The sequence below is a fragment of the Salmo trutta genome, chromosome 30 (assembly GCF_901001165.1).
Source record: "Salmo trutta chromosome 30, fSalTru1.1, whole genome shotgun sequence".
NCBI classification, from domain to species: Eukaryota; Metazoa; Chordata; class Actinopteri; order Salmoniformes; family Salmonidae; genus Salmo; species Salmo trutta.
Window position 1 is genome coordinate 30,592,154 of NC_042986.1, and position 27,965 is coordinate 30,620,118.

General features: G+C 42.6%; 1 protein-coding gene across 1 annotated transcript; it reads left to right on the forward strand.

The window, feature by feature from the left end:
- Window positions 1-192: 192 nt before the first annotated feature.
- On the forward strand, window positions 193-27,859 carry LOC115168495 (solute carrier family 17 member 9). The gene is made up of 13 exons (XM_029723839.1): window positions 193-944; window positions 1,813-2,010; window positions 7,799-7,938; window positions 11,523-11,622; window positions 12,015-12,145; window positions 18,019-18,115; window positions 22,969-23,065; window positions 23,521-23,608; window positions 23,738-23,772; window positions 23,884-23,999; window positions 26,178-26,233; window positions 26,355-26,384; window positions 26,849-27,859. Exons 1-13 carry the CDS (start codon window positions 811-813, stop codon window positions 27,025-27,027), a joined length of 1,401 nt encoding a protein of 466 aa, XP_029579699.1. The 5' UTR covers window positions 193-810; the 3' UTR covers window positions 27,028-27,859.
- The last annotated feature ends 106 nt before the right edge of the window (window positions 27,860-27,965 follow it).

Consider the following 27,965-nt stretch of genomic DNA (forward strand, 5'->3'; position numbering starts at 1 on the left):
TAGTCAGTCTCGTCAGTATGCCATTTAACCGATAGCTTACTTTCTCAGAGGGTGGAAAATGTTTAGACACCAACGTGTGCAGGAATCTCACTTTTTTCATCTGATTGCAGGTTATTATATAACCGTGGCGACTGCCGATGCTTGGTAGTTGATACCTCATCCAGCCTAGGGCAGAGGAACCAACTCTGTGAATACGTTATGCAGCATCACTGGCTGTCCTATGAGCAAGGATGACAACGTCAAACATGAGTTGAGAAATTCAAGATTATTTGGCCATTATAGACTAACATTCTGTGGTATCCTAGGCCTGGGACATTAGTTGTTTTTTCTCCTTTTTTTGCTGTGCAATCCGATCGGGTATCATTCAGGGTAGAATATAATGTCAAGAATATTGCACAGTCATGATGAAGCGCTAGAACCGGATGGCCATGCCGCGGGTAAAGACTGGGAATTTTCACTCTGACCAAATTCATGCTGTTTTTTGAAAAAGACTGAGTCGCTTCTTTAATGCTGCTTCCGATGTAACCTACTGTTGGCAGGAAGAACTGCGTGGCTGAAAAAAATACTGACACGTGGATTTATCGTCAAACTCAAGGCGATCCGTCTCTAATCACCCGTGGACTTTTTATCATACGGCAGTAACATTATGGATTGGCCTACACGGTAATCGAAAGGAAATGATACATCGGTATCATCGCGAACATCGAACAAGCGTTTATTTGTCGACTTTCTTCACTCATTCCATAGCCTACTGCGCTGAATTGTGAAGTGAAGGAGACAGTAAATCAAATCGTATACCTCTTTCGTTGAATGGCAATTCTGCAAAAACATGGAAAGAACTCTAGTCCAGATTTGGTCTGCCTCAAAGAAAAAACCCCAGACAAAACCGGGGTCGCTGGAGGTCATCAGAAGAAGTGGAGTGAACCGAATACGTACTGGCCAAGGTGAGTTTACGAAGATTTTTCAGTATCCAATCTCACGTTTCCCCCCACAGTCTAGAAGTGTTATTTTCAACGTAAAACTGCCATAATGAAATGACAGAGCCTTTCTTATATGTTTTTAACCACACATAATAGAATAATATGAGAGATTGTTAGTTCCTTATTTTGCAAATGCCATACAAGTTTACAATGATTCGTGCTCCTCTGTAGTTTACTGAAATGTGTTGGCATTGGCAAATTTACATTTTCAGAAAATGTTTCTCTCCATTGATTTCAGCAAACATAAAAACTACCACTCATACACATGTAGCTTTGTTTTTGATACTCTGTTGCTACTTTTGAGTCCAAATGTAACACTTCTACGAGGGACATTCCCAAATAAATACTTTACTTTCTTATTAATCGGATGCCTGTCAACTGGTGGTCTCAATATTATTTTAAAGCTAACGTTACTGAGCTGCACACACACACAGCTTTGTGGAATTTAAAAGCTTCTAGGTCTAGGAAGTATGATAGTCAGGCATTCATAGAATTTGAATAAAGGCATGATAGCCTAATCTTTGCTTTGGCTTGCCAACTAAGAATTCAGTCAGATTCACTCTAATAATTATCATATCATGAGATTTAGGCCTAACCTATCTAGTTAACACAATTTAGCGCAGTCAAATGTAGACGTTTAAAGTTCTGTGAAAACGCGTAGTTGGTTTAGTTTAAGTTCCAATTTGCCATGGTTTTACTGAGAATATCACACCTACTCTTGCTCACACCCACACATATTGTCACTTACACACACCAAACACATTAATGTACCCCTCACACACATCCCTGTCCTCTGCTAGTCACACTTATGTCCTCTGTCCCCGCTATGCAGACCCCTGGCGCGGGTATGGACGGTGGTGCTACTGCTGGGGACCTGTCTGCTGTACTGTGCCCGGGTGGCCATGCCCATCTGTGCCGTCAGCATGGCGGAGAAGTTCAACTGGACCAAGAGGGATCAGGGCATGGTGCTGGGTAGCTTCTTCTGGGGCTACTGCTTCACACAGGTCCTCGGAGGCTACGTCAGCGACAGGTGGGCAACAAGAGGAGAGGAGATGATTATACTGTATTACCTGTTTGCACAACCCGCAGCTGCTCTCACTACATACAATATCTACAATAAAAAGTGTTCATTGCATTACATTTATTCACTTTTAAACACAGATGGACAATGGGGTCCTATGAGACCTGCAATCTGAGAATTAAATAGCCTAATACTTTGTCTGTTACACATCTGTTTGGGATTTTCGAGTGAACAAAAATTAGAGCAGATGTTGGTAATATCAATTAAAAGTCTATTTGCTTCATTACAATAATTCAGGGAGAACCCCTCCAGAGCAGAAGCAACAAAAACATAATGTAGCAGGCCTCTTGGAGACAGGCCCTTTATATTCTAATCAGCCGGTACCAAATGTTCTCTAAACATCAAGCTGAGAGGCTGGTACGAAGTCAAAGCAATATACAGTGACTTTGCCATCTACTACAGAGTCACAGTGTTCATAATGTCATCAATACAATAATAATCAGTGTGTCCTGGGTCCTTGTACCTTCAGTAGCTCTGGCGTCAATCACTATCAAACAACATGAGAACAATCCAGAACATTTAGTATCAAGTCGAGTGACCATCAACCTGTAAACGAATGTGTCACAAATAGAAAACTGAAATAATTTGTATTCCAGAAAGGGAAAACATAAATATGCTAAGCATTGTGTTAATCTTAACTGAAAATGAACTTTATTCATCTTAAAGGAGCATCATATAATATCTTTGCATTCCAAGTTCAGAAATGCCCTTTATATAATGTATATGCAGTAATAATGGAATGATAGTGTTTCACAATAAATAAAATAAAAATATATATATTTAGTGCATTTTGCAAGTATTCAGGCCCCTTGATATTTTCCACATTTTGTTACATTACAGCCTTATTCTAAAATTAAATCGTTTTTTTCCCTCATCAATCTACACACAATAACCCATAATGACAAAGCAAAAACAGGTTTAGACATTTTTGCACATTTATAATAAAAAAATATAACATTTACATAAGTATTCAGACCCTTTACTCAGTACTTTGTTGAAGCACATTTGGCAGCGATTACAGCCTTGAGTCTTCTTGGGTATGATGCTACAAGCTTGGCACACCTGTATTTGGATAGTTTCTCCCATTCTTCTCTGCAGATCCTCTCAAGCTCTGGCAGGTTGGATGGGGAGCTTCACTGCACAGCTATTTTCAGGTCCCTCCAGAGATGTTTGATCGGGTTCAAGTCCGGGCTCTCGCTGGGCCGCTCAAGGACATTCAGAGACTTGTCCAGAATCCGCTCTTGGCTGTGTGCTTAGGGTCATTGTCCTGTTGTAAGGTGAACTTTCACCCCAGTCTGAGGTACTGAGTGCTCTGCAGCAAGTTTTCATCAAGGATCTCTGTACTTTGCTCCGTTCATCTTTGCCTCGACCATGACTAGTCTCCCAGTCCCTGCCACTGAAAAACATCCCCACAGCATGATGCTGCCACCACCATGCTTCACCGTAAAGATGGTGCCAGCTTTCATGCATACGTGATGCTTGGCATTCAGACCAAAGAGCAATCTTGGTTTCATCAGACCAGACAAATCTTGTTTCTCATGGTCTGAGAGTCCTTTAGGTGCCTTTTGGCAAACTCCAATTAGGCTGTCTGTGCCTTTTACTGAGGAATGGCTTCCGTCTGGCTGTTCTACCATAAAAGCCTGATTGGTGGAGTGCTGCAGAGATGGTTGTCCTTCTGGAATGTTCTTCCATCTCCACAGAGGACCTCTGGAGCTCTGTCCGTGACCATCTGGTTCTTGGTCACATCCCTGACCAAGGCCCTTCTCCCCCGATTGCTCAGTTTGGCCAGCTCAAGAAAGAGTAGTTGTCGTTGCAAACATCATTCTTAAATGGAAGGAGGCCACTGTGTTCTTGGGGACCTTCAATGCTGCAGACATTTTTTGGTACCCTTCCCCATATCTGTGCCTCAACACAATCCTGTCTCAGAGCTCTACGGACAATTCCTTTGACCTCATGGCTTGGTTTTTTCTCTAACATGCATTTTCAGCTGTTGGACCTTTTTATATAGACAGGTGTGTGCCATTCCAAATCATGTCTAATCATTTCAATTTACCACAGGTGGACTCCATTCAAGTTGTAGAAACATCTCAAGGATCAATGGAAACAGGATGCACCTCATAGCACAGGGTCTGAATACTTATGTAAATAAGGTGTTTTTGTTTTTAAAAATACATTTGCAAAAATTTCAAAACCTTTTTTGATTTCATTATGTGTTATTGTGTGTAGATTGAGAATTTTTAATTAATTTTAGAATAAGGCTGTAACGTAACAAAGTGGAAAAAGGGAAGGAGTCTGAATACTTTCCAAATGCACTTTATGTATGTTATGTATGTATATTTATATGTAGCTCCTTTAAATATTCCTATTACAATTTACATCTTACAGCTGCTCCATCAGGACAATACAGCCAATAAAACAAGGCATTTTATATGAATCATATTCACTTTAAAAAACACCCTATTACAATGCTATTACCCATTAGCCTTAAAAGCAAAAGAACAGAGGGATGGTGATAGACTGTCATGGTACAGAGATTCTACTGCACAAGCTATAAGGCCCTCAAACTCTTTTCATTTTCATTGTTCCTCTCCTAATAAGGGACTGATTTAGACCTGAGACACCAGGTGGGTGCAATTCAGGTAGAACAGAACCAGCAGGCTCCGGACCTCGTAGGGTAAGAGTTGAATACCCCTGCTGTAGAGTATGAACGGAATGTCGTTTGGCAATATTTGAGGTTGAGTGGAATTTGAAGGGCAGTATGTGACTGTTAGTATGATAGTGTCTCTGTTGTTTGAGGAGGACCCAGCACTTGTGCCGATGACTAGGTGGTGAAAAGGGTGCGGTTCTCTTGGTTACAGGAATGACGTTACTGGTTAGTTGTGTTTTCTTTGTATGCCGCTCCCATTCAAAGCGGATCAAGTCATCCAGTCAGTACTTTCTTAATTACCCTGCCTAACAGTTGTTTCCTGGTTAGAAATATTAGTACCAAGACATGTAAATGGACTACAGACTGAATTATCAGTGTAAAACGTGTTTGTTAAATCATTCTCTCCATCTCTTCACATGGCAGGAGAAGCTCAATGTCATGTCACATGTCAACAGAAATAAGTCATCGGAGAGTTCCAAGTTCAGAAGCCTCTGCTTTCAACCCCCCAAAATCAATGAAGTGAAACAGTATTTTGACTAAACTCTACTAGAGCAGTGCATATTTGGTCTAAACACCTTTGGCAGAAACCTGATGCTATTATCAAATCACTACTTTCAGATGTTAGAGGAAGGAACCAGGAAATGTGGAGCTATTAATTGGAATTATGAACTGGGTTCTGGGTTTGAGGCCTGAATTCTGATTGGCTGAAAGCCATGGTATATCAGACCGTATACCACGGGTATGACAAAACATTTATTTTTACTGCTCTAATTACGTTGGTAACCAGTTTGTAATAGCAGTAAGGCACCTCGGGGGTTTGTGGTATATTGGTCATATACCACAACCCTTTGCCTTGTTGCTTAAAAGTAGCCTCCTTTTTCTTGTCTTTTCCTCAACTGCATTGTTCTGACAACACAGGAGAGGTGAAAGCCTCTTGTTGGAAACAACTGGATAACCTGGTTTCATATACACTGAACCAAAATATAAACACAACATGTGTAGTGTTGTTCCCATGTTTCATGAGCTGAAATAAAAGATTCCAGAAATTTTCAATACGCACAAAAAGCTAATTTTTCTCAGATTTTGTGCACAAATGTGTTTATATCCCTGTTAGTGAGCATTTCTCCGTTGCCAAGATAATCAATCCATCTGACAGGTGTGGCATATCAAGAAGCTGATTAAACATCATGATCATTACACAGGTGCACCTTGTGCTGGTGACAATAAAAGGCTACTCTAAAACGTGCAGTTTTGTCATACAGCACGATGCCACAGATGTCTCAAGTTTTGAGGGAGTGTGCAATTGGCATGCTGACAGCAGGAAGGTTCACCAGAGCTGTTGCAGGAGAAGTACATTTCTCTACCATAAGCCACCTCCAACGTCGTTTTAGAGAATTTGGCAGTACGTCCAACCGGCCTCACAACCGCAGACCACGTTTATGGTGCCGTATGGGTGAGCGGTTTGTTGATGTCAACGTTTTGAAAAGAGTGTCCTATGGTGGGGTTATGTTATGGGCAGGCATAAGCTACGGACAAGGAACACAATTGAACTTTATCTATGGCAATTTGAATGCTCAAAAATACCGTAACGAGATCCTGAGGCCCATTGTTTTTAAGGTATCTGTGACCAACAGATGTATATCTGTATTTCCAGTCATGTAAAATCCATAGATTAGGGCCTAATTAATTTATTTCAATTGACTGATTTCCTCATATGAACTGTAACTCAATAAATTCATGAAATTGTTGCATGTTGTGTTTTTTATATTTTTGTTTAGTGTATATCCATGTTTTTAAGAATAGTTGAAATGAAAAAAGGTGGATGAGGAAATACATGTTGAGATGCATAGGCCTATACATATCTTCCCTCAAGGTTGAATTGTTATCATGGGGTTATAGTACTGTGTCTGTCCCTCAGAGTAACTGTCAACATTATCTTTGTTTCATCATTCTCTTCCCCTCAGGGTTGAAGGAGGGGGTTAGTAGTGCAGTAGTAATGTTTTAGAACTCCATCTCTTCCCCTCAGGGTTGAAGGAGGGGGTTAGTAGTGCAGTAGTAATGTTTTATAACTCCATCTCTTCCCCTCAGGGTTGAAGGAGGGGGTTAGTAGTGCAGTAGTAATGTTTTATAACTCCATCTCTTCCCCTCAGGGTTGAAGGAGGGGGTTAGTAGTGCAGTAGTAATGTTTTAGAACTCCATCTCTTCCCCTCAGGGTTGAAGGAGGGGGTTAGTAGTGCAGTAGTAATGTTTTAGAACTCCATCTCTTCCCCTCAGGGTTGAAGGAGGGGGTTAGTAGTGCAGTAGTAATGTTTTAGAACTCCATCTCTTCCCCTCAGGGTTGAAGGAGGGGGTTAGTAGTGCAGTAGTAATGTTTTATAACTCCATCTCTTCCCCTCAGGGTTGAAGGAGGGGGTTAGTAGTGCAGTAGTAATGATAATGTTTTATAACTCCATCTCTTCCACTCAGGGTTGAAGTAGTGCAGTAGTAATGATAATGTTTTATAACTCCATCTCTTCCCCTCAGGGTTGAAGGAGGGGGTTAGTAGTGCAGTAGTAATGTTTTAGAACTCCATCTCTTCCCCTCAGGGTTGAAGGAGGGGGTTAGTAGTGCAGTAGTAATGATAATGTTTTATAACTCCATCTCGTCCCCTCAGGGTTGAAGTAGTGCAGTAGTAATGATAATGTTTTATAACTCCATCTTGTCCCCTCAGGGTTGAAGTAGTGCAGTAGTAATGATAATGTTTTATAACTCCATCTTGTCCCCTCAGGGTTGAAGTAGTGCAGTAGTAATGATAATGTTTTATAACTCCATCTTGTCCCCTCAGGGTTGAAGTAGTGCAGTAGTAATGATAATGTTTTATAACTCCATCTTGTCCCCTCAGGGTTGAAGTAGTGCAGTAGTAATGATAATGTTTTATAACTCCATCTTGTCCCCTCAGGGTTGGAAACGTATTGTAATACTGTAGTAATAACCATGTTATGACTTTCTTTCAGGGCTAGAGGTGAGACTGTATAATTGTAACAGTAACAATAGTGTTATATTACTGGAGTGTGTCTATAGTAACAGTATTATTCCATCTGTGTCCCTCAGGGTTGGAGGTGAGAAGGTGCTCCTCCTCTCTGCGGCGGCCTGGGGGGCGATGACAGCCTTCACGCCCGTCCTGGCCCACTTCTGCTCTCAGCCCATCTTCTCCATGACGCTGGCCCGCTTCCTTATGGGGCTGCTGCAAGGTCAGGGGTCACTGGGCACTGGGGGCTAATGAAAAGCTAGGCTGCATCTCAAATCACTCCTTTATGTATTCCTAAATAGCGCACTAATTATGACTAGAGACACATAGGGAAACTAGGATTATGACTGGAGACACATAGGGAAACTGGGGTTATGACTGGAGACACATAGGGAAACTGGGATTATGACTGGAGACACATAGGGAAACTGGGAATATGACTGGAGACACATAGGGAAACTGGGAATATGACTGGAGACACATAGGGAAACTGGGAATATGACTGGAGACACATAGGGAAACTGGGATTTTGACTGGTGACACATAGGGAAACTAGGATTATGACTGGAGACACATAGGGAAACTGGGATTATGACTGGAGACACATAGGGAAACTGGGGTTATGACTGGAGACACATAGGGAAACTGGGATTATGACTGGAGACACATAGGGAAACTGGGATTATGACTGGAGACACATAGGGAAACTGGGATTATGACTGGAGACACATAGGGAAACTGGGATTATGACTGGAGACACATAGGGAAACTGGGATTATGACTGGAGACACATAGGGAAACTGGGATTATGACTGGAGACACATAGGGAAACTGGGATTATGACTGGAGACACATAGGGGAACTGGGAATATGACTTGAGACACATAGGGAAACTGGGATTATGACTTGAGACACATAGGGAAACTGGGAATATGATTTGAGACACATAGGGAAACTGGGAATATGACTTGAGACACATAGGGAAACTGGGAATATGACTGGAGACCCACAGGGAAACTGGGAATATAACTGGAGACACATAGGGAAACTGGGTAAATATGACTGGAGACACATAGGGAAACTGGGATTATGACTAGAGACACATAGGGAAACTGGGAATATGACTTGAGACACATAGGGAAACTGGGATTATGATTTGAGACACATAGGGAAACTGGGAATATGACTGGAGACACATAGGGAAACTGGGACTATGACTGGAGACACATAGGGAAACTGGGAATATGACTGGAGACACATAGGGAAACTGGGATTATGACTTGAGACACATAGGGAAACTGGGATTATGACTTGAGACACATAGGGAAACTGGGAATATGACTTGAGACACATAGGGAAACTGGGAATATGATTTGAGACACATAGGGAAACTGGGAATATGACTTGAGACACATAGGGAAACTGGGAATATGACTTGAGACACATAGGGAAACTGGGAATATGACTTGAGACACATAGGGAAACTGGGAATATGACTTGAGACACATAGGGAAACTGGGAATATGACTTGAGACACATAGGGAAACTGGGAATATGACTTGAGACACATAGGGAAACTGGGAATATGACTTGAGACACATAGGGAAACTGGGAATATGACTTGAGACACATAGGGAAACTGGGAATATGACTTGAGACACATAGGGAAACTGGGAATATGACTTGAGACACATAGGGAAACTGGGTATATGACTTGAGACACATAGGGAAACTGGGAATATGACTTGAGACACATAGGGAAACTGGGAATATGACTGGAGACACATAGGGAAACTGGGAATATGACTGGAGACACATAGGGAAACTGGGAATATGACTTGAGACACATAGGGAAACTGGGAATATGACTTGAGACACATAGGGAAACTGGGAATATGACTTGAGACACATAGGGAAACTGGGAATATGACTTGAGACACAGGGAAACTGGGAATATGACTTGAGACACATAATGAAACTGGGAATATGACTTGAGACACATAATGAAACTGGGAATATGACTTGAGACACATAATGAAACTGGGAATATGACTTGAGACACATAGGGAAACTGGGATTATGACTTGAGACACATAGGGAAACTGGGATTATGACTTGAGACACATAGGGAAACTGGGATTATGACTTGAGACACATAGGGAAACTGGGAATATGACTTGAGACACATAGGGAAACTGGGAATATGACTTGAGACACATAGGGAAACTGGGAATATGACTTGAGACACATAGGGAAACTGGGTATATGACTTGAGACACATAGGGAAACTGGGAATATGACTTGAGACACATAGGGAAACTGGGAATATGACTTGAGACACATAGGGAAACTGGGAATATGACTTGAGACACATAGGGAAACTGGGAATATGACTTGAGACACATAGGGAAACTGGGAATATGACTTGAGACACATAGGGAAACTGGGTATATGACTTGAGACACATAGGGAAACTGGGAATATGACTTGAGACACATAGGGAAACTGGGAATATGACTGGAGACACATAGGGAAACTGGGAATATGACTGGAGACACATAGGGAAACTGGGAATATGACTTGAGACACATAGGGAAACTGGGAATATGACTTGAGACACATAGGGAAACTGGGAATATGACTTGAGACACATAGGGAAACTGGGAATATGACTTGAGACACAGGGAAACTGGGAATATGACTTGAGACACATAATGAAACTGGGAATATGACTTGAGACACATAATGAAACTGGGAATATGACTTGAGACACATAGGGAAACTGGGATTATGACTTGAGACACATAGGGAAACTGGGATTATGACTTGAGACACATAGGGAAACTGGGATTATGACTTGAGACACATAGGGAAACTGGGAATATGACTTGAGACACATAGGGAAACTGGGAATATGACTTGAGACACATAGGGAAACTGGGAATATGACTTGAGACACATAGGGAAACTGGGAATATGACTTGAGACACATAGGGAGACTGGGAATATGACTTGAGACACATAGGGAGACTGGGAATATGACTTTAGACACATAGGGAAACTGGGTATATGACTTGAGACACATAGGGAAACTGGGAATATGACTTGAGACACATAGGGAAACTGGGAATATGACTGGAGACACATAGGGAAACTGGGATTATGACTGGAGACACATAGGGAAACTGGGAATATGACTTGAGACACATAGGGAAACTGGGAATATGACTTGAGACACATAGGGAAACTGGGAATATGACTTGAGACACATAGGGAAACTGGGAATATGACTTGAGACACATAGGGAAACTGGGTATATGACTTGAGACACATAGGGAAACTGGGAATATGACTTGAGACACATAGGGAAACTGGGATTATGACTGGAGACACATAGGGAAAGCCTGACTAACCGGTGTCTATATGTAGCCTCGCTACTTTTATAGTTTCGCTACTGTATATAGCCTGTCTTTTTACTGTTGTTTTATTTCTTTACTTACCTATTGTTCACCTAACACCTTTTTTGCACTATTGGTTAGAGCCTGTGAGTAAACATTTCACTGCGCACGTGACAAATAAACTTTGATTTGATTTGAAACTGGCATTATGACTAGGGACACATAGGGAAACTGGGATTATGACTAGGGACACATAGGGAAACTGGGATTATGACTAGGGACACATAGGGAAACTGGGATTATGACTAGGCACACATAGGGAAACTGGGATTATGACTAGGCACACATAGGGAAACTGGGATTGTAACTGGTGAACAGAGTCATTGAATGTGTGTATGTGTACCTCTAGGTGTCCACTACCCGTCTCTGGCCAGCCTGTGTTCTCAGAAGGTGGTGGAGAGTGAGAGAGGATTCCTCATGAGCACTGTGGGCAGTGGCTCCTACCTGGGGTGAGTCTAGCTCTGCAGCTCTTCCTGTTTAGACGCTGATCTAAGGTCTGTTTTGCGTTTCCCCCACTAAGGGTTTAGGATGGGTTTGGGGGAAGGTAAACTTGTCCTAGATCTGTGCCTTTGGGCAGATTCTACTGCTGTTGTTAAGGTCATGTGCTATGGATGCCAGGGTCAGACATTTATCATTGGAGTTGGGGAGGGATGACAACATGTCATTTTGGGCTGCTCATAAACAGCTCATCAGGGGGCCACAGACGTCTCCAGTCAGGAGTTCTCCACAGATGTTCTTGTTTTGCAATTGTAGTAGTAAACCATAAATGCACAATGAGGTGTGCAGCTAAAGCTCTTTGAACAACCTTCAGTGTGTGTGACCATGCTGTTGTCTCCTGCAGAACACTGGTGATTGGGGGGGCTGGTTCCCTCATGCTGGACCTGTATGGTTGGGAGAGCGTGTTCTATGTGTCAGGCATGCTCTCTGTCCTCTGGGCGTACTGCATGTGGAAATACCTGCTCAAAGGGGAAGGTAAGGTGTGTGTGTGTGTGTGTATGTGTGTGTGTGCTTTATTTATTTCACCTTTATTTAACCAGGTAGGCCAGTTGAGAACAACAACTCATTTACAACTGCGACCTGGCCAAGATAAAGCAAAGCAGTGCGACAAAAAACAACAACACAGAGTTACACATAAACAAACGTACAGTCAATAACACAATAGAAAAATCTATGTACAGTGTGTGCAAATGGAGTAAGGAGGTAAGGCAATAAATAGGCCAATAGTAGTGAAGTAATTACAATTTAGCAAATTAACACTGGAGTGATAGATGTGCAGATGATGATGTGCAAGTAGAAATACTGGTGTGCAAAAAAAGTAAATAAAAACTATGGGGATGAGGTAGTTGGATGGGGTATCTACAGATGGGCTGTGTACAGCTGCAGCGATCGGTAAGCTGCTCAGATAGCTGATACTTAAAGTTAGTGAGGGAGATATAAGTCTCCAACATCAGCGATTTTTGCAATTCGTTCCAGTCATTGGCAGCAGAGACCTGGAAGGAAAGGCGGCGGAAGAAGGTGTTGGCTTTGGGGATGACCAGTGAGCTATACCTGCTGGAGCGCGTGCTACGGGTGGGTGTTGTTATGGTGACCAGTGAGCTGAGATAAGGCAGAGCTTTACCTAGCAAAGACATACAGTCGTGGCCAAAAGCTTTTAATAATGACACATATTAATTTTCACAAAGTCTGCTGCCTTAGTTTGTATGATGGCAATTTGCATATAATCCAGAATGTTATGAAGAGTGATCAGATGAATTGCAATTAATTGCAAAGTCCCTCTTTGCCATTCAAAGGCACTGAATCCCCCAAAAACATTTACACTGCATTTCAGCCCTGCCACAAAAAGACCAGCTGACATCCTGTCAGTGATTCTTTCGTTAACACAGGTGTGAGTGTTGACGAGGACAAGGCTGGAGATCACTCTGTCATGCTGGTTGAGTTCGAATAACAGACTGGAAGCTTCAAAAGGAGGGTGGTGCTTGGAATCATTGTTCTTCCTCTGTCAACCATGGTTACCTGCAAGGAAACACGTGCAGTCATCATTGCCTTGCACAAAAAGGGCTTCACAGGCAAGGATATTGCTGCCAGTAAGATTGCACCTAAATCAACCATTTATTGGATCATCAAGAACTTCAAGGAGAGCGGTTCAATTGTTGTGAAGAAGGCTTCAGGGCGCCCAAGAAAGTCCAGCAAGCGCCAGGACCATCTCCTAAAGTTGATTTGGCTGCGGGATCGGGGCACCACCAGTACAGAGCTTGCTCAGGAATGGCAGCAGGCAGGTGTGAGTGCATCGGCACGCACAGTGAGGCGAAGACTTTTGGAGGATGGCCTGGTGTCAAGAAGGGCAGCAAAGAAGCCGCTTCTCTCCAGGAAAAACATCAGGGACAGACTGATATTCTGCAAAAGGTACAGGGATTGGACTGCTGAGGACTGGGGTAAAGTCATTTTCTCTGCTGAATCCCCTTTCCGATTGTTTGGGGCATCCGGAAAAAAGCATGCCCGGAGAAGACAAGGTGAGCGCTACCATCAGTCCTGTGTCATGCCAACAGTAAAGCATCCTGAGACCATTCATGTGTGGGGTTGCTTCTCAGCGAAGGGAGTGGGCTCACTCACAATTCTGCCTAAGAACACAGCCATGAATAAAGAATGGTATCAACACATCCTCCAAGAGCAACTTCTCCCAACCATCCAGGAACAGTTTGGTGACGAACAATGCCTTTTCCAGCATGATGGAGCACCTTGCCATAAGGCAAAAGTGATAACTAAGTGTCTCGGGGAACAAAACATCGACAAATTCTGACAAACTCCAAGCATTGATTATGCAAGAATGTGCTGTCATCAGTCAGGATGTGGCCCAGAAGTTAATTGACAGCATGCCAGGATGGATTGCAGAGGTCTTGAAAAAGAAGGGTCAACACTGCAAATATTGACTCTTTGCATCAACTTCATGTAATTGTCAATAAAAGCCTTTGACACTTATGAAATGCTTGTAATTATACTTCAGAATTCCATAGTAACATCTGCCAAAAATATCTAAAGACACTGAGGCAGCAGACTTTGTGAAAATTAATATTTGTGTCATTCTCAAAACTATTGGCCACGACTGTAGATGACCTGGAGCCAGTGGGTCTGGCGATGAATATGTAGCGAGGGCCAGCCGACGAGAGCATACATGTCGCAGTGGTGGGTGGTATATGGGGCTTTGGTGACAAAACGGATGGCTCTGTGATAGACTGCATCCAGTTTGCTGAGTAGAGTGTTGGAGGCTATTTTGTAAATGGCATAACCGTCCAGAGTAGTGAGGCTAGTCGTGCGGGCGGGGGCGAGCAGCAATCGGTTGAAGTGCATGCATTTAGTTTTACTAGCATTTAAGAGCAGTTGGAGGCCACAGAAGGAGTGTTGTATGGGATTGAAGCTCGTTTGGAGGTTTGTTAACAGTGTCCAAAGAAGGGCCAGATGTATACAGAATTGTGTCGTCTGTGTAGAGGTGGATCAAGGAATCACCCGCAGCAAGAGCGACATCATTGATATATACAGAGAAAAGAGTCGGCCCGAGAATTGAACCCTGTGGTACCCCCATAGAGACTGCCAGAGGTCCGGACAACAGGCCCTCCGATTTGACATACTGAACTCTGTCTGAGAAGTAGTTGGTGAACCAGGCGAGGCAGTCATTTGAGAAACCAAGGCTGTTGAGTCTGCTGATAAGAATGTGGTGATTGACAGAGTCGAAAGCCTTGGCCAGGTTGATGAAGACGGCTGCACAGTACTGTCTTTTATCAATGGTGGTTATGATATCGTTTAGTACCTTGAGCGTGGCTGAGGTGCGCCCGTGACCAGCTCGGAAACCGGATTGCACAGCGGAGAAGGTACGGTGGGATTTGAAATGGTCAGTGATCTGTTTGTTAACTTGGCCTTTGAAGACTTTAGAAAGGCAGGGCAGGATGGATATAGGTCTGTAACAGTTTGGGTCTAGAGTGTCACCCCCTTTGAAGAGGGGGATGACCGCGGCAGCTTTCCAATCTTTAGGAATCTCAGACGATACAAAAAAGAGGTTGAACAGACTAGTAATAGGGGTTGCAACAATTTCAGTGGATAATTTTCGAAAGAGAGGGTCCAGATTGTCTAGCCCAGCTGGTTTGTACGGGTCCAGGTTTTGCAGCTCTTTCTGAACATCTGCTACCTGTATTTGGGTGAAGCTGGGGAGGCTTGGGCAAGTCGCTGCGGGGGGTGCGGAGCTGTTTTCTGGGGTTGGGGTTGCCAGGAGGAAAGCATGGCCAGCCGTAGAGACATGCTTATTGAAATGATCGGGGATTTATTGGTGGTGACCGTGTTTCCTTGCCTCAGTGCAGTGGGCAGCTAGGAGGTGGTGCTCTTATTCTCCATGGACTTTCCAGTGTCCCAGAACATTTTGGAGTTAGAGCTACAGGATGCACATTTCTGTTTGATAAAGCTAGCCTTTGCTTTCCTAACTGACTGTGTGTATTGGTTCCTGACTTCGCTGAAAAGTTGCATATCGCGGGGACAGTTCGATGCTAGTGCAGTACCCCACAGGATGTTTTTTGTGCTGGTCGAGGGCAGTCAGGTCTGGAGTGAACCAAGGGCTACATCTTTTCTGAGTTCTGCATTTTCTGAAAGGGGCATGTTTATTTAAGATGGTGAGGAAATTAGAACAACTAGGCATCCTCTACTGACAGGATGAGGTCAATATCCTTCCAGAATTCCTGGGCCAGGTCGATTAGAAAGGCCTGCTCGCATTAGTGTTTTAGGGAGCGTTTGACAGTGATGAGGGGTGGTCGTTTGACCGCGGACCCATAACGGATGCAGGCAGTGATCGCTGAGATCCTGATTGAAAACAGCGGAGGTGTATTTGGAGGGCAAGTTGGTCAGGATAATATCTATAAGGGTGCCCATGTTTACAGATTTAGGGTTGTACCTGGTGGGTTCCTTGATAATTTGTGTGAGATTGAGGGCATCTAGTTTACATTGTAGGACGGCCGGGGTGTTAAGCATATCCCAGTTTAGGTCACCTAACAGAACGAACTCTGAAGATAGATGGGGGCAATCAATTCACATATGGTGTCCAGGGCACAGCTGGGAGCTAAGGGGGGTCTATAACAGGCGGTAATAGTGAGAGATTTATTTCTGGAGAGATTAATTTTTAAAATTAGAAGCTTGAACTGTTTGGGCATAGACCTGGGAAGTATGACAGAACTTTGCAGGCTATCTCTGCAGTAGATTGCAACTCCTCCCCCTTTGGTAGTTCTATCTTGACAGAAAATGTTGTAGTTGGGGATGGAAGCCAGGATTCAGACACAGCAAGGACATCAGGGTTGGCCGAGTGTGCTGAAGCAGTGAGTAAAACAAACTTCGGGAGGAGGCTTCTGATGTTAACATTCATGAAACCAAGGCTTTTACAGTTACAGAAGTCAATAAATGAGAGCACCTGGGGAGACACAGGGCCTGGGTTAACCTCTACATCACCCGAGGAGGAGTAAGATGAGGGTACGGCTATAGGCTATCAAAACTGGTCATCTAGTGCGTTGGGGACAGAGAATAAAAGGAGCAGATTTCGGGGCATGATAGAATAGATTCAGGGCATAATGTACAGATGGGTATGGTAGGGTGCGGGTACAGTGGAGGTAAACCTAGGCATTGGGTGACGATAAGAGAGGTTGCATCTCTGGTGGCACTAGTTATGCTGGGTGAGGTCACTGCATGTGTGGGAGGTGGAACAAAAGAGGTATCTGAGGCATGTTGAGTGGGGCTAAAGGTTCTGCAGTAAAATAAAACAACAGTATACAAGGCATATTGACATTAGAGAGACATAAAGCGAGGCATAAAGCAATCACAGGTGTGAATTGGGAGAGCTAGCTAAGACAACAACGGGTAAGACAAGAACAGCTAAGACAACAACAACAACCGGTAAAATGGCGATGAATGGGCAGAGAGGGTCAGTTAACTGCTCACAGGGCCTGAGTTTGAGGCTGGGGACAAGTAGTGGTGAAGTAGTGGAGAAAAGCAGTCCAATAAGCTCAGGGTTGATATATCGCGCTGTGCAGACTGGCGGGTATTATCCAGGCTAAAAGCGGCTGGTGTCTGAGCTAATGGTAAAGACCGCTAGCAGTGGCTAACAATGACTAAATAGCTAGTAGCTAATTAGCTGGTTAGCATCTGATGGCTAGCTTCTGATGGAGGTTCTAGCTATGAGGTCTAAAGATAGCAGATCCGTATCACAATTGGGTGAGGCGGGTTGCCGGAAGGTATGTTTAATTTAAAAATGGAAAAAGAGATTGAAAAATATTGAAATGTATACAAAAAAGACAGACAAATTTACACGGGACAATGATAAAACACATCTGCCCTGCTACGCCGTCTTGGATTAACCAAGATGGCGTGTGTGTGTGTGTGTGTGTGGGGTGTGTGTTTATGTATCTGTGTGATGATGAGAATATGCAAATCTAACTGAAAGTTAACAAATGCTCAATTTCACAGCTAGACTATTTTCTGCAAGTGGTGATATTTGATGTCACTCAAATCAAATTGTATTTGTCACATGCTTTGTAAACAACATATGTAGAACAACACTGAAATGCATATGGTCCCTTCCCAACAATGCAGAGGAAAAATATAGAAAAAAATCATAACACATGGATAAATACACAATGAATAAAGATGCTATATACAGGGTTAGCCATCTGACCTAATCACTGTTATGAACTACCTCTAAGTATCACATTGAGCTCAGAATTTCCTCTTTCTCGCTCTCTCTTTGTGTGTCTCTTTCTCTCTCGCTCTCTCTCTCTTTCTCTCGCTTTCTCTGTCTGTTTTTGTCTGTTTGTTTGTTCCAGGTCCTATCATCACATTGGAGTCACTGGGTAGTGGAGGGCCCCAGTCCAAACTGTCCAGGAGACACTGGCTGCGCCTCTTCAAACAACCTGCTGTCTGGTGAGATAAGGCCCACACTCAATGGGCCATCTGTGTGTGTCCCAGGCCCTGTGGTTCTGGGTGAGGGTGTGTAATGTGTGTGTGTGACCCAGGACCTGTGGTTCTGGGTGAGGGTGTGTAATGTGTGTGTGTGTGTGTGTGACCCAGGCCCTGTGGTTCTGGGTGAGGGTGTGTAATGTGTGTGTGTGACCCAGGCCCTGTGGTTCTGGGTGAGGGTGTGTAATGTGTGTGTGTGTGTGACCCAGGCCCTGTGGTTCTGGGTGAGGGTGTGTAATGTGTGTGTGTGACCCAGGCCCTGTGGTTCTGGGTGAGGGTGTGTAATGTGTGTGTGTGACCCAGGCCCTGTGGTTCTGGGTGAGGGTGAGTAAAGTGTGTGTGTGTGTGTGTGTGTGTGAATGGACAGTCTAAACAGCTGACTGCCTGCAGTCTTGAATGAGGTGGAGATATAATAACATCCAAGCCTGTACCTAACTGACTGAAATAGAGGTCAAGTCCATTGATTCAGTTCTGTAGTCTCTCTCCTCTCTGATCAGCTCAGTTCCCTGCAGATGTTCCCATCTCAAAGGCTTCATTCATATCCTCTGTGCCTCTCTATTGGCTGTTATTTATAGAACCATATAGCAGGCCATGCAACTGATCCGCCCTGTGTACAATGACAGGAATTGTCAGGCTCATTGGTTTCATTTCCTGTAATGGCTCAAAGTTAAACGAACAACTAAACAGAAGAGCAAATGTCGCTGACTATGTGGGTGAGGGTTGGTGTGAGTGTGGATTAATATCACGGACCGACACTGTTAAGTTCATGAATGAGTAAAGGTCAGTGGAGAGAGCCATTTAATAGATTTTTTTATTTTATTTTATTTAACCTTTATTTAGCTAGGCAAGTCAGTTAAGAACAAATTATTATTTACAATGACGGCCTACCCTGGCCAAACCCTCCTCTAACCCGGACGACGCCCGGCCAATTGTGCTCCGCCCTATGGGACTTCCGATCACGGCCCGTTGTGATACAGCCCGGGATCGAACCCGGGTCTGTAGTGATGCCTCTAGCACTACGATGCTGTGCCTTATACCGTTGCGGCACTCAGGATGCCATTTTAACAGTCTGATAAAATATATAATATCAACAGTCTGATTAAATATATATAATATCAACAGTCTGATAAAATATATAATATCAACAGCCTGATAAAATATATATAATATCAACAGTCTGATAAAATATATAATATCAACAGCCTGATAAAATATATAATATCAACAGTCTGATAAAATATACTGCTCAAAAAAATAAAGGGAACACTTAAACAACACATCCTAGACCTGAATGAAATAAATAATCTTATTAAATACTTTTTTCTTTACATAGTTGAATGTGCTGACAACAAAATCACACAAAAATAATCAATGGAAATCGAAAAAAAAAATGTATGAAATGTATTCACTACTGTAAGTCGCTCTGGATAAGAGCGTCTGCTAAATGACTCAAATGTAAAATGAAATCCAATTTATCAACCCATGGAGGTCTGGATTTGGAGTCACACTCAAAATGAAAGTGGAAAACCACACTACAGGCTGATCCAACTTTGATGTAATGTCCTTAAAACAAGTCAAAATGAGGCTTAGTAGTGTGTGTGGCCTCCACGTGCCTGTATGACCTCCCTACAACGCCTGGGCATGCTCCTGATGAGGTGGCGGATGGTCTCCTGAGGGATCTCCTCCCAGACCTGGACTAAAGCATCCGCCAACTCCTGGACAGTCTGTGGTGCAACGTGGCGTTGGTGGATGGAGCGAGACATGATGTCCCAGATGTGCTCAATTGGATTCAGGTCTGGGGAACGGGCGGGCCAGTCCATAGCATCAATGCCTTCCTCTTGCAGGAACTGCTGACACACTCCAGCCACATGAGGTCTAGCATTGTCTTGCATTAGGAGGAACCCAGGGCCAACCGCACCAGCATATGGTCTCACAAGGGGTCTGAGGATCTCATCTCAGTACCTAATGGCAGTCAGGCTACCTCTGGCGAGCACATGGAGGGCTGTGCGGCCCCCCAAAGAAATGCCACCCCACACCATGACTGACCCACCGCCAAACCGGTCATGCTGGAGGATGTTGCAGGCAGCAGAACGTTCTCCACGGCGTCTCCAGACTCTGTCACGTCTGTCACGTGCTCAGTGTGAACCTGCTTTCATCTGTGAAGAGCACAGGGCGCCAGTGGCAAATTTGCCAATCTTGGTGTTCTCTGGCAAATGCCAAACGTCCTGCACGGTGTTGGGCTGTAAGCACAACCCCCACCTGTGGACGTCGGGCCCTCATACCACCCTCATGGAGTCTGTTTCTGACCGTTTGAGCAGACACATGCACATTTGTGGCCTGCTGGAGGTCATTTTGCAGGGCTCTGACAGTGCTTCTCCTGCTCCTCCTTGCACAAAGGCAGAGGTAGCGGTCCTGCTGCTGGGTTGTTGCCCTCCTACGGCCTTCTCCACATCTCCTGATGTACTGGCCTGTCTCCTGGTAGCGCCTCCATGCTCTGGACACTACGCTGACAGACACAGCAAACCTTCTTGCCACAGCTCGCATTGATGTGCCATCCTGGATGAGCTGCACTACCTGAGCCACTTGTGTGGGTTGTAGACTCCGTCTCATGCTACCACTAGAGTGAAAGCACAGCCAGCATTCAAAAGTGACCAAAACATCAGCCAGGAAGCATAGGAACTGAGAAGTGGTCTGTGGTCCCCACCTGCAGAACCACTCCTTTATTGGGGGTGTCCTGCTAATTGCCTATAATTTCCACCTGTTGTCTATTCCATTTGCACAACAGCATGTGAAATGTATTGTCAATCAGTGTTGCTTCCTAAGTGGACAGTTTGATTTCGCAGAAGTGTGATTGACTTGGAGTTACATTGTGTTGTTTAAGTGTTCCCTTTATTTTTTTGAGCAGTGTATATAATATCAACAGCCTGATAAAATATATAATATCAACAGTCTGATAAAATATATAATATCAACAGTCTGATAAAATATATATAATATCAACAGTCTGATAAAATATATATAATATCAACAGTCTGATAAAATATATATAATATCAACAGTCTGATAATATATATAATATCAACAGCCTGATAAAATATATAATATCAACAGCCTGATAAAATATATAATATCAACAGTCTGATAAAATATATAATATCAACAGCCTGATAATATATATGTAATATCAACAGCCTGATAATATATATGTAATATCAACAGCCTGATAAAATATATGTAATATCAACATCCTGATAAAATATATAATATCAACAGCCTGATAAAATATATAATATCAACAGCCTGATAAAATATATATAATATCAACAGCCTGATAAAATATATATAATATCAACAGCCTGATAAAATATATATAATATCAACAGCCTGATAAAATATATATAATATCAACAGCCTGATAAAATATATATAATATCAACAGTCTGATAAAATATATAATATCAACAGTCTGATAAAATATATAATATCAACAGTCTGATAAAATATATAATATCAACAGTCTGATAAAATATATATAATATCAACAGTCTGATAAAATATATAATATCAACAGTCTGATAAAATATATATATATATCAACATTCTGATAAAATATATAATATCAACAGTCTGATAAAATATATATATATATATATATATATATATATATATATATATATATATATATATATATAATATCAACAGTCTGATAAAATATATAATATCAACAGTCTGATAAAATATATATAATATCAACAGTCTGATAAAATATATATAATATCAACAGCCTGATAATATATATAATATCAACAGTCTGATAAAATATATAATATCAACAGCCTGATAAAATATATGTAATATCAACAGCCTGATAAAATATATATCAACAGCCTGATAAAATATATATAATATCAACAGCCTGATAAAATATATATAATATCAACAGCCTGATAAAATATATAATATCAACAGCCTGATAAAATATATATAATATCAACAGCCTGATAAAATATATATATATAATATCAACAGCCTGATAAAATATATATATATATATAATATCAACAGCCTGATAAAATATATAATATGAACAGTCTGATATTGCTTGATTTTATGTTGAACAGGCACATTAATTAAACTGTGGTGGGGGCCTATACATGAGTCATTATAGCCTGTAATGACTCATGTATACACTGAGTGTACAAAACATTAGGAACACCTTCCTAATGAATTGTAGCCCCTTTTGCCCTCAGAACAGCCTCAATTTGTTGGGGCATGGACTCTACAAGGTGTCAAGCATTCCACAGGGATGCTGGCCCATGTTGACTCCAATGCTTCCCGCAGTTGTATCAAGTTGGCTGGATGTCTTTTGGGTGGTGGACCATTCTTGATACAAACAGGAAACTGTTCAGTGTGAAAAACTCAGCAGCGTTGCAGTTCTTGACACAAACCGGATGCACCTACTACCATACCCTGTTCAAAGGCACTTCAAAATGTTGTCTTGCCCATTCCCTCTCTAAATGGCACACATACACAATCCATGTCTCAATTGTCTCAAGGCTTAAAAATCCTTCTTTAACCCGTCTCCTCCCCTTCATCTACACTGATTGAAGTGGATTTAACAAGAGACATCATTAAGGGATCATAGAGTTCACCTGGATTCACCTGGTCAGTCTATGTAATGGAAAGATTGTACACTCAATGTAGCACCTTGTATATTGGGGCTTTAAAATGGTGTAGCCTATGAGTCATAGAAGTGGTACACTAACTTATTTATATATTTTAGTTCTCTTTCTCTTTTGTGATTATCCTCCCTTCAGTGCTGTGATTATTACGCACCTTTGCACGGCGAGCACCTTCTTCACCTTGTTATCATGGCTACCAACGTACTTCAAGGACACCTTCCCTGACGCCAAGGTAACTTAACAACCCCCTATCCTACCCCTCTCACTCCTCTCCCAATCCAACCCCTCAGAAGACAAAACACAACTTGAAATTCCATATTTCAGTTCAAGGCTGGAATGACAGAGAACAAACATGCTTAAGTGTACATAGAAAATGACTCGAAGCTCGTCCGACCCTGCATCTGACAGACCTGTGTAATACCAATAGAGGGTGCTGTAGACATGAAGATGTGAAACCCTGCTAGCGAAGGAACTAAGATATTCCCTCATGTCATCAACACCATCAAGTAATTACAAGAAAACCATTTCAAAAGAAATTGTAGAAAAAAAATATGTAAACCAAGTTGGGCCTTTTGTCTCTAAATATTATTGATATTCCTATAATAACTTAAACCAATTGTCTTAATGTCATTCTCTGAGCTGTTATCAATGTTGTTGGTGTTAAATGTGATGGTGTTCTCCCCTCAGGGTTGGGTGTTTAACGTTATCCCGTGGTTTGTGGCCATCCCCTCTTCACTCTTCAGTGGCTGTCTCTCTGACCACCTCATCAGCAAAGGTACAGATCGGAATGCTGGTCTGACATCAGGAAACAAAATAAAAGCTTCATTGTTTTGGTACCCTTATATGATGGTCAAGGGTTTTATCTACATCTTTGTCCCATGTCATTGATTCTGTCTCTCTCTAGGTTATGACACTGCTGCTGTGAGGAAGCTTATGCAGGTACTGTAGTAGTTTGTTCCAGATTCAGTGCACAAATTACCATTGCAAGTTAACTTCGGATTTGCCTGAAGGACCCGTTTAATGAAATTGGTGTGTGTGTGTCCTGGTCAGTTCTTCTCCATGGGTGTGTCCAGTGTGTTTACCCTCCTACTGTGTGGCACCACCACCTTCCCCATGGCTGTGGCCTTTGTCTCTGTCACAATGGGTCTCACCACCTTCAGCCACAGGTACTGATGCCCGTCCCCAAATACACCCCTAGCCTCTAGACCGCTACCCCCCTAGGCCTAGGGCCTGACTACAGTGAATTCGGAAAGTGTTAAGACCCCTTGACTTTTTCCACAGCCTTATTCTAAAAAAAAAAATATTCATCAATCTACACACAATAACCCATAATGACAAAGCAAAAACAGATTTAGAGACATTTTAAGTTTATTAAAAATAAAAATGGAAATGTCACATTTACATATGTATTCAGACCCTTTACTCAGTACTTTGTTGAAGCACCTTTGGCAGCGATTACAGCCTCGAGTCTTCTTGGGTATGACGCTACAAGCTTGGCACACCTGTATTTGGGGGAGTTTCTCCCATTTCTTCTCTGCAGATCCTCTCAAGCTCTGTCAGGTTGGATGGGGAGCGTTGCTGCACAGCTACTTTCAGGTCTCTCCAGAGATGTTTGATCGGGTTCAAATCCAGGCTCTGGCTTGTCCACTCAAGGACTTTCAAAGACTTGCCCCGAAGCCACTCCTGTGTTGTCTTCGCTGTGTGCTTAGGGTCGTTGTCCTGTTGGAAGTTGAACCTCAGCCCCAGTCTGAGGTCCTGAGCGTTCTGGAGCAGGTTTTCATCAAGGATCTTTCTGTACTTTGCTCCGTTCATCTTTCCCTCGAACCTGACTAGTCTCCCATTCCCTGCTGCTGAAAAACAGGGATGGTGCCAGGTTTCCTCCAGACGTGACGCTTGGCGTTCAGGCCAAAGAGTTCAAGCTTGGTTTCTCATGGTCTGAGAGTCTTTAGGTGCCTTTTGGCTAACTTCAAGCGGGCTATCATGTGCCTTTTACTAAGGAGTGGCTTCCGTCTGGCCACTCTACCATAAAGCTGCAGAGATGGTTGTCCTTCTGGAAGGTTCTCCCATCACCAACTCTGGAGGTCTGTCAGAGTGACCATCAGGTTCTTGGTCACCTCCCTGACAAAGACCCTTCTCCCCTGATTGCTCAGTTTGGCCGGGCGCCCAGCTCTAGGGAGAGTCTTGGTGGTTCCGAACATCTTACATTTAAGAATGATGGAGGCCACTGTGTTTTTGGGGATCTTCAATGTCGGCAGAAATGTTTTGGTACACTTCCCCAGATCTATGCCTCGACACAATCCTGTCTCAGAGCTCTATGGACAATTCATTCGACCTCATGGCTTGGTTTTTGCTCTGACATGCACTGTCAACTTTGGGACCTTATATAGACAGGTGTGTGTCTTTCCAAATCATGTCCAAGCAATTGAATTTACTACAGATGGACTCCATTCAAGTTGTAGAAATATATCAAGGATGATCAATGGAAACAGGATGCACCTGAGCTCATTTTCGAGTCTCGTAGTTAAGGGTCTGAATACTAATGTAAATAAGGTATTTCTGGGTTGTTTTTTTAATACATTTGCAAAATGTTCTAAAAACCTGTTTTCACTTTGTCATTGGGTTATTGTGTGTAGATTTGAGGGGGGGGAATAATTTAATCCATTTTAGAATAAGTCTGTAATGTAACAAAATGTGGAAAAGTCTGAATACTTTCTGAATGCACTGTATATATTAACCCTTAAAGATGCAATATGCAGACACCACTCTGCAATTTTCTGGTTAAAATTCTAATAGTTTACATAATTTCAGTTTGTGTGACAAAAAAAGCAGTCATGTAGAGAATTATTGTACCATCTCAACTGCTGTGAAATATATTTTCCATAACCAAAAATATGGTATTTTCAGCTGTTTGAAGCTGGTGTACAAAACCAAAAGTAAAAGACACAAAAATGTTACTTCAGAATGGGCGGCATAGAAATACCGCACATAGAACATATCTACCGCTTCTTATACTTGCTTTCAATGCGAATGACAGATCTATAACTCACATTTCTATGTGAATTTGGTCAGGTTGCCCAAAAAGTGACACAATGCCGTTTTAAGGATGTGACTGATAAATCTAGGATGTAGATAATAACACGGGATAGATCATATGAACATAAACATCCCTGTGGTTTAACAGCCACTATGTAGTTCCACTTATCTTTTTATGACTCTGGTCTGTCACATTTATAAGTTATGACTCAATATGAAGCGATACCTGAAGTAATTCATGTAACATACAGATTGGTAGTCTGTATAGCACCTTATATAGCCCCTTATCGACTGTTGTGTCTGGATTCCAGCGGTGTGTCTGTGAACGTTCAGGACCTGGCTCCGTCCTGTGCTGGGGCTCTGTTTGGTATGATACACCAGTAACTACTTCATCAACCTCTCAACAGATTTCACATTTCTGTATTCCTTGTAATGAATATTACAGTCCTGTCAGATATTACAAATTTGTCATCTATTTTTCATTGCAGGTGTTATGAATACCTGCGGAGCTTTTTCAGGTAAGCATCTGTACCGAGGGACTATAAACTAAAGCTGAAGCCTCTGATGAATCTTTCACCAGCAGTTACAGAACTAGTTAGTTTACCCTTTCATTAACTTCTGATACAAATAATTAATCTGGTTGTTCTGAAGGCAAAACCTTGGGTTGTGTCTCTAACCAGTCGCATTGCCTCTGCATATTTCATACTGGAATGAAAAGAGTTTGTCAGAACTCATTGAGGGAATAGAGCATGACAGTTATGGCTTCAGTTAGGTTTTTGACATTTCAATCGATTTACTTCTACCTCATACAGCTGGGAATGGGAGGCTGAACTCTTTGTACCTGACTGCGGTTTAATGTGCTAAGTTGGTATGCCTTTGTCAGAAATTGCTCAGTGTGTCTGTGTGTATTGTGTTTGTTGTATTTTCCCTGCGTATCTAAGTGTGTGTGTGTATGTGTGTGTGTGTGTGTGGGTTTCTCCAGGTGTGCTGATGGTTTATTTCTCGGGGTATCTGATCGAGGCTACAGGGTCGTGGGCATCTGTCTTTGCCCTCATCACTGTGGTGAACCTGGTGGGCCTGGTCACCTTCCTGGCCTTCGCTGAGGCTCGCCGGGTCGACATCGACTCTTCCAAGGGCCGCTACCACAACATCCACATCTAAGTACAAACGTTGGGATATGGGAACCACAGCTTGCTACCACAACAACCACCTATGAAACTGAGGGGCCAAAACGGGACCAGGGTCCGCACTATCCACATCTGAGTCCCTAAGATAGGACCAGAAACCATATCTGTCTACCACAGAATGCACACCGGAGTCTTAACTATGGGATGAGAGGAGAGAGAACCTTGGCCTATTAAACGTCTCCAAACATCCACATCAGAATTTGAGGAAGCGATAACAGAATGAGTCAGCCCCAGAACTGTTTGAAAGGCAGCATGTCAGGTCACCGTGCTACAACATTTTATTCATATTGTTTAAATAACCTTTCTAGTCAAGTGTTTGAATGTTTGATCTTCAGCCGTCGTTGGGCTAGGATTGTGGAGTAGTAGTCATGGAAACTGGTTCCACACCCAGGTCTGTGTCTATGTTGGAGGAACACAAGGAGAATGACAGATGTTTGAGTTGGTTTAGTCAGTTTGACAGTTTTAGACGGAGCAGGATGTGTGTTTGTGGTTGAGGAGAGAGGCTTTGCTTTGGTGAGACTATGGGGAATGTAGACTGACAAGAAAAGGTTGTTGGGGGGGGGGGGGGGGGTGTATTAGTAGGTGAGACTCAGTCCCTCCCCCAGCCTCAGACATGACTGTGTGAGTGACATCTAATTAGAAGGGGACTAATCACCCATAATCCCACTCTGATGTACTGTACAATTGACCTGCCATTGTCTTCATATCCATGGTTACATGCTCGTCATCTTGTCAGCGTGCCTCACTGCATTATGTTTAATCTCAAGCTTTACAGAGAGACTGTAGCCTCAACATACACTTAGCTAGAAGGATTTGTTTTTATTAAATTAAGAAGACCTAAGGTTATTATTCTTATGAACATAATTGCATGACATGTTCAAATGCGAATACCTCAATCATATAGAATTTTTT

Coding starts and splice junctions, on each gene's coding strand:
- LOC115168495 (XM_029723839.1), top strand. CDS start 811: ATGGCAATTCTGCAAAAACATGGAAAGAACTCTAGTCCAGATTTGGTC. Junction 18,116..22,968: donor TTCAAACAACCTGCTGTCTG/GTGAGATAAGGC, acceptor TCCTCCCTTCAG/TGCTGTGATTATTACGCACC. Junction 23,066..23,520: donor ACACCTTCCCTGACGCCAAG/GTAACTTAACAA, acceptor TTCTCCCCTCAG/GGTTGGGTGTTTAACGTTAT.